The sequence below is a fragment of the Charadrius vociferus genome, unplaced genomic scaffold (assembly GCF_000708025.1).
Source record: "Charadrius vociferus isolate BGI_N301 unplaced genomic scaffold, ASM70802v2 scaffold373, whole genome shotgun sequence".
Lineage (NCBI taxonomy): Eukaryota > Metazoa > Chordata > Aves > Charadriiformes > Charadriidae > Charadrius > Charadrius vociferus.
The window spans coordinates 251924-259342 of NW_009647681.1; the positions used below are offsets into that span (position 1 = coordinate 251924).

At 47.4% G+C, this 7419-nt stretch overlaps 1 protein-coding gene across 1 annotated transcript in view; it reads right to left on the minus strand.

The window, feature by feature from the left end:
- LRRC45 (leucine rich repeat containing 45) overlaps positions 1-7419 on the minus strand; it is a 12709-nt gene that overhangs the window by 4181 nt on the left and 1109 nt on the right. The window contains exons 2-10 of the mRNA XM_009881283.1: positions 6895-6956; positions 5951-6021; positions 5450-5628; positions 4601-4729; positions 3928-4040; positions 1922-1980; positions 1724-1801; positions 548-683; positions 151-246 (exon numbers count right to left, since the gene is read on the minus strand). Of these exons, the coding sequence (XP_009879585.1) occupies positions 151-246; positions 548-683; positions 1724-1801; positions 1922-1980; positions 3928-4040; positions 4601-4729; positions 5450-5628; positions 5951-6021; positions 6895-6956 (923 nt within the window). The remainder of the gene's footprint in view (positions 1-150; positions 247-547; positions 684-1723; positions 1802-1921; positions 1981-3927; positions 4041-4600; positions 4730-5449; positions 5629-5950; positions 6022-6894; positions 6957-7419) is intronic.

The window sequence follows — 7419 nt, forward strand, 5'->3', positions numbered from 1 at the left end:
AAGGAAATTACCACCACAAAGGATTTTCTTTTCCTATTAGCAGAGAAAGTTGCCTGTACAGAACAATCAGCAGAGACACAAACAGGGATCAAAGCAGAGGACGTATATACAGAGCAGAAGTGAACAATGCCCAAGTCCTGCTTCTCAGCCTTGGACTTGCTTTCTCACCTGGTTTCTTAGAAGCAGATTTTTATCACTGGCAGCAGACAAGTCACGCAGAAGCTTGCCCTCCCGATCAGCACCTTCCTGCAAACAGAATCAAAATTAAGAACCCGTATTCACCTTAGTTCTTGCACTGTCAACCTACTCCTACTCCAACTGCCAACACCACACACAACTAAACCCAGCCTACCCCATAAACACTGTGGCTCCTCTCCACACCTAGCACTCACCTGTCTAATCTACACAAGAGTTTTTGTCATGGCAGCTGCAGTTAACTCACTAAAAATCATGCTTGCCTATCCCATCCAGCATCCCCCAAACCTACAGAAACCAGGTATGACCTGGAACACTGCTCTCAAACCTAACTAGGACTTATCCAGCTCACCTGCTTTTGCTGCTGGAGCTCTGTGAAGTGGCGCTCAGCCATACTGGTTTGTTGCTGTTTTGTGGCATTCAGCAGCTCTCCCAAATTGTGCACCTTCTGCTCAGAGAGAGCCAGGGCAGCTTCAGTCATCTGCAGCCTATACAGAGAAACACTTTCCAGAGTCCCTTCTAAGGGAGACACTTCTAGTGAGCTCTCTACGCCACATGGTACAGGATGTTAACACACATCTGGCAGAGCATGAAATCAGGATAGCTAAATGAGGCATTTTTTGCCCCTGGGAAAAGGACACTGCTTATCCTCATCAGAGGCACCCAGTAGCCTCTGCAAACAGCAAGTGACCTGGGACTTCTCAGAGCCTGGTGTTCATTACTTTTTCCCTGTGTTGTCTTCCATGAGCTGTTTTCTCTGCCTGGACCTCTCCAGGATTTGCCCACTTCTCATGGGAGAAAAAAGCACGGCAAGGTTGTTTAAAATCAGGGACAAAATTTTAAACACAGGCGACTTGCTTACTCTGTACATGAAGGACATGTCCACACTTCGGCATGGCATAATGAAACTACCTTTACCTGACAGGATTGAACAAACCAGGCTCATCAGTGTTTGAAATCTAACCACTGCCATGTGCATACAGCTCTACACAATCTAACACTTCTGGGCAGCTCCACCTCTTTGTTCCTAAGAATCACAGAACCACAGAACGGTCAGGGTTGGAAGGGACCTCTGGAGATCATCCATTCCAACCCCCTGCCCGAGCAGGGTCACCTACAGCAGGTAAGCATGCAATCTTGCTGATCAGGTTCCTCCAAATCTGCAGTGGTTCTAGGAGGATACTGCCAACTGCTAGGGGAAGCAGGTACAGACTCCTGCCATGCTGTAAAGCGTGTGAAGAACATTCCCCCATCCCATCCCCACAATCCTTTTTTTTTTCCTTTTTTTGCCCTCTGTAATTCACTTGCTCTTACATCAATGCACTGTAATTTTACTTAAATGCAGGCTAAATATCTAGTGTGGCAAACCCAAAGGACTGATCTGATCGTAATTTCTGGATATTACTGCAGAACGAAGCGAAATAGTAAGCCAGCCACTCTGCAAGATTATCCCCTTCTTAACAGCTCTGCTCAGCACTGCCTATACCGCACAGAACAGTGGGAAGGCTAAGGTTTTCCTCCTCCATACTTGGCTTTCAGGGAATTCATAATAGAGTGCTGCTCCTCCAATGCTTCCTGCAGCTGGCTGACTCGTACTGCAGACATCCTACATTTGGGGGGAAAAAAAAAGGAAGGAAAAAAAAAAAGGTGGGTAATGTCTGCCAGGAAATAGAGAGGGCCTGATTCTGCTATCAAAGAGCAGAAAGCACTCAGAAATTCAACTCACCTGCCACTCCTGGCTATTTCTTCTCTCTGCTTGTCTATAGTGTCCATCAAATCCAAGAACTGTGAACAAGGTAAACATCTATGAGAAAATATTCCATCATATTTCAGAAGTCGTGGCAGTCCGATGAAGTTCCCACTGACTGGAAAAGGGGAAACATAACGCCCACTTTTAAAAAGGGAAAAAAGGAAGACGTGGGGGGAACTACACGCTGGTCAGTCTCACCTCTGTGCCCGGCAATATCATGGGGTAGATCCTCCTGGAAACTATGCTAAGGCACATGGAAAATAAGGAGGTGATCGGTGACAGCCAATGTGGCGTTACTAAGGGCAAATAGTGCCTGACAAACATGGTAGCCTTCTATGATGGCATTACAGCATTGGTACATAAGGGAAGAGCAACTGACATCGTCTGCCTGGACCTGTGCAAAGCATTTGATGCTGTCCCGCATGACATCCTTGTCTCCAAATTGGAGAGACACAGATTTGATTGATGGACCACTCGCTGGATAAGGAATTGGGTGGATGGCTGCACTCAAAGAGTTGCAGTCAACAGCTTGATGTTTAAGTGGTGACCAGTGATGAGTGGTGTTCCTCAGGGCTCAGTACTGGGACCAGTACTTTGTCAGTGGCGTGGACAGTGGGATTGAGTGCACGCTCAGCAAGTCTGCAGATGACACCAAGCTGTGTGGGGCAGTTGACATGCCTGAGGGATGGGATGCCATCCAGAGGGACCTGGACGGGCTGGAGAGGTGGGCCTGTGCGAACCTCAAGAAGTTCAACAAGGCCAAGTGCAAGGTCCTGCATGTGGGTCAGGCCAATCCCAAGCACAAATCCAGGCTGGGTGGAGAATGGATTGAGAGCAGCTCTGAGGAGCAGGCCTTAAGGATGTTGGTCAATGAGAAGCGCGACGTGAGCTGGCAGTGTACACTGGCAGTCCAGAAAGCCACCTTCCACTCTCATGAGACTCCCCTGCAGTGCTGCCTCCTGCTCTGGAGTCCCCAACATAAGCAGGACATGGACCTGTTGGAGTGGGTCCAGAAGAGGCCACAGAGATGCTGCGAGGGCTGGAGCCCCTCTACTGTGAGGACAGGTTGAGAGAGTTGGGATTGTTCAGCCGGGAGAAGAGAAGGCTCTGGGGAGACCTTAGAGCCCCTTCCACTTCCTAAAGGGACTCCAGGAAAGCTGGGGAGGGACTCTTGATCAGGAAGGGAAGCGATAGGATGAGGGGGAACAGTTTTAAACTGAAAGAAGGGAGATTTAGAGGAGATACTAGGAAGAAATTCTTTACTGTGAGGGGGGTGAGACACTGGCCCAGGTTGCCCAGAGAAGTTGTGGATGCCCCATCCCTGGAGGTGTTCAAGGGCAGGCTGAATGGCAGCCTGGTCTAGTGGGAGGGGTCCTTGCCCAGGGCAGGGGGTTGGAACTAGGTGATCTTTAAGGTCCCTTCCAACTCTAACCGTTCTATGATTCTAAAACGAACAACATCAGCTTGAAGCATTTACATTTCTCATCTTTTTCTTCCTAGTGACAGCTGAAGACAGGTCAAGCCACTCTATCAAAAGCAAGCAAACTGGAGGTTTGACAGGTTCATTAGCACATCTAACTGAGGTCATCAACTATAGGGACTCTGCACCATTAGGTGTCAGAAGGAAAACAGACTCATATTTCTAGGTTTTCACTACTTGTAAGATATCAAGCCCATTGCAAAAGAACCACTGAAAGCACGAATATGGGTGAAAAAAATCACCAAAACTCCTCCAGAATGCAGAGTGAGTAGGTCCATCAGGACCTGTGTCCATACCCGTATTGTCATGGATTTGATTCCCGAGCAACCTAGCTCAAAGGAAGGACCCAATTTACTAAACCATGCTGCGTGCCCGTCCATAAAGATGCACATGCAGCTTCAGGTGCACAATAATCCTGTCGCTGAGTGTTTCGTGGGGACACTGAGGGAAAGCATAGGATTCCAGCTGCCCATTTGAACTGGCAACATGTAAGATTGCTGACCTGCTTGGTCTTTTCATCCTTTAGACTCAAAACCTCCTTGCTGAGTATGTACGTTCGGTTCTGGGTCTCGCTCAGGATAGTCTGACGGTCTTGGTTGTGGTCCATGGCTTGTTCTGATGCAGAGAGAGCAGGAGAGCATGCACATGTTTCTAAATCAACAGATCAGCAAGTACCACTGGAAGAGATAGTGCTCAGAATGACATCTGGCTATCAGAAGCATCAGGAGAGTGGCCCACGTAGAGAGACCGCTCTCAGCTTATGGACACAAGGTGGGGTGAAACTGATGGGGTAATCAACACTCCAGCCACCGGAGAGCCATTCAACTCCACTGTGGGTAGGACAACGACAAAGGACATGCTGCATTAGCCATATGCAAACTTGGCTACTCAGAGGGAAACCAGAGCCCCAAGTTCTCCCACATTCACATGGCATAGTAATCTCTAATTCAATCCAAATATTTTTTTTCCTCTTGCTGGTAAAAGTGACACCTCCAACCTGACCAGCCCTCATTAAAGGACAAGAGGAAACAATGCAGAGTACTGTGTAAAAGCTCTTAAGAAAGAGAGAGGAGGAGGGATAGCTCTCTTCTGGAGCAGCAAGTGCCTTACGTCCCTCAAGTGCTGAAATGGGAAAGGAGTAACTGATGCTTTCCTGTGCAACAAGTAAAACTTACCCACAGCTTTCAGGATGTCACTAGGAACATTGTTCCCAGCCAGCTCCAGCCTCTTCAGGGTCTTGTTGCTGTGCAGGCAGTTCAGCAAAGCTCGGCCACCCAGAAGCCCAACATTATTCCAACGCAAATCTATACAGAAAGCAAATTTTCACGCTGGTAGACACATCTGCTGAAAAGCACAGGGCTCAAGAAAAACCGTGTTCCTTATACATCTACAAGCATGGCTAACTAATCCCAGATGGTCTCAGCACAAACAGAGGTGAATACTGTCTCCCTTTTCAAGATGAATGAGGATGGAAAATGACAGACAAAGCAGGAAAGGCAAGGATAAATCTTAAGTGCAGTAAAGTGCGGGAAGCTGTTACAGTTGAAAAGCTACACAAGCCTATGTTTTCTTTTCATGAGCCTTCCTTCCACAACCACAATCTGTGGATGAGAAAGAATCGGCATCAAGAGCCACGTTTTCCTGAAGGAAATTTTGGCAAAATTCCTCACTAAGGATAAAGCAAGTGTGAAGTAAGTCTCACAGTCTGGCATGAGGCATGCCAACAGCATCCACAAATGGGAATGAACCCATTCCCTCCTCCACTAAGAACCATTCTGCTCCAAGCACACAATCTTCACCTGCAGGTTTGGTTCCAGAGATGCCAGTTACAGTTCCCACTCTCCAAAGGCCATGGGGCTACAACCTCTACTCCCTGCACAAAGCCTGCAAAGCCCTCCAGACTGACTGGAGTTGGGAATGACGCTGACCAGCTGGCAGAGATCAGGGCAGCCTGCAACAAACCTGAAGATATATGTGTGCACGCATGCATATATGTAGGTGGACAAAGAACCAGTCACTCTTACCCAGCTCCTGAAGACTGGCATTTTGTTTCAGTGCCATGGCCAGCTCTCCAGCCCCTTGATGGTTGATCTGGTTATTGCGCAGATCTAGCCGCTGGAGAAAGTTGTTTGCTCCCAGTCCTTGGCAGAAAAAAGAGAAGCCCTCCTCCCACACGCCAAGGTTGTTCCATTCCAAGATTAGGCTAGGGAAAATCAGACAGGATTGGAGTTCATGGACTAAACGGACAGTTCCAAGAGCTTGAATGACACCTGGATCACAGTACCCATTCGAACACCCAGGTCCCCTAATAGGGACTCAATTTCAGAGAGCAAGATGCTGCTAGGGCCATGCATTCTCAGAAGGGGCACCCCCCAGTTCTCACTCCTTCACCTGTCCCATCCCTCACAAGAAATTGCACTGCTTGACATTCCTTCTACCCCAACAAAGCACACCCTCAACCCTTTTCTAATGTTGTGCTCCATCTGGCAGGAATAGCAGAGAGAGAGGTAGATACAGTTTTTTACCTCCTGATGGATTTGTTCTGCCTAAGAAGTTTTCCCAAAGCCTCAGCTCCCACGGTTCGCAGGTTATTTCCCTGAAACAAAAGTCCCAGGTGATCAGTAGGCTACTCCCTGTCCCATCAAACACCACCAGGTGCACCCCAGCTGTAATGTTGATTTCAGTCTGTCAAAGATGGTCTGAGTAACATTTGTTTCACACATCAGACAGCTTTCCAGAAAATGAAAGACCCCGGGAGGAACGGCAGACACATACACCGCTAGTCTTGTGAGCCATCATGACTGAGAGCTCACAAAAATCACAGGATAGCACAGGATCAGCACAGCCCATGATGGCATGGAAAATGCCAATTCCAGATAAGCAGAACCTTTTCAACATGCTTCATCACAAAGGGTCTGGATAGCACCAGCACAGATGAGAAAGAAAGGTGTGATGCAGTTTAAGACTGCAGATTCAAGGCAATAGCTACATGCCAGAGAAATACAGACAGAAAGTCACTCTCACAGCGGAGCAATCATCACATCTGAAAGTGAACGCTTAGTTCCAGGCCCCAGGCTAGCTGAAAGACACTGGCAAGCCAGATAAAACTCAACAGAAGTGCAAGTGAAACAACTAGTAACTCACTGATTAATAGAGAAACCCAAAGAAAAGCCTACATATGCCTCATCTGACCAAGCAGCAACTAACAAATGATATGCAGCAATAACTTCCTATCAAAACAGAGTAACTGAATAAAAATGGACAAAGATGAGCTGCAAAGTAACTTTGGACGGGCGTGACATGCTGTTAGGGAGGCAAGGACTGAGTCACTTGAGAACAAGAACTTTACAGAAGGGCACGTCTTGTAAAACAATCCTGCACTAGGACTATCTACTTCTAACTCTGATTAAGTTTGTGCTCTTATTTCCTTCTCCACCTCTTTGTCTTAGTTTCATTTGCAGAGACTCACCTTCAAATCTAAAGATTTGACTGTGGTGTTGGAACAAAGACCATGCACCAGAAGTTTTACGCCTAAGCAGAAAAAAAAAGACAGATAGTTGTTTATTTAATACATGTAACCCTCAGCCTGAGCTGGAAGATAAAGCGTCTTTTCAAACAGCCAGCTCGGAAGCTGTGGCTATGACAAAACATATGACTTAGCAAAGGGCCACTGCTGCTAGAAAGTGCGAGTCTGAACTTTCATGGCAGAAGACTTTTCATATATTCTCAGAGAAAAAGATGCCTGGGTAGAGACCTGCACGTCACCCTGTGTACCCTCCTAGCGCAGCTATGAAAATAGCCCACATCTAGACAGGTGGCACAGACAAGACGCTCGCTGGCTTACTTAACCCTGTCCCATGCAGCAGGGACCGAGCAGAGACTCACCCTACCTCCTATAGAATCCCTGTTCAGTGTCTGCTAGATTTAATGATCTAGCGATTAGATACAACAGATTATCGTCTGAACCCTCCTGCATCAGCAGCTGCCACCAGTC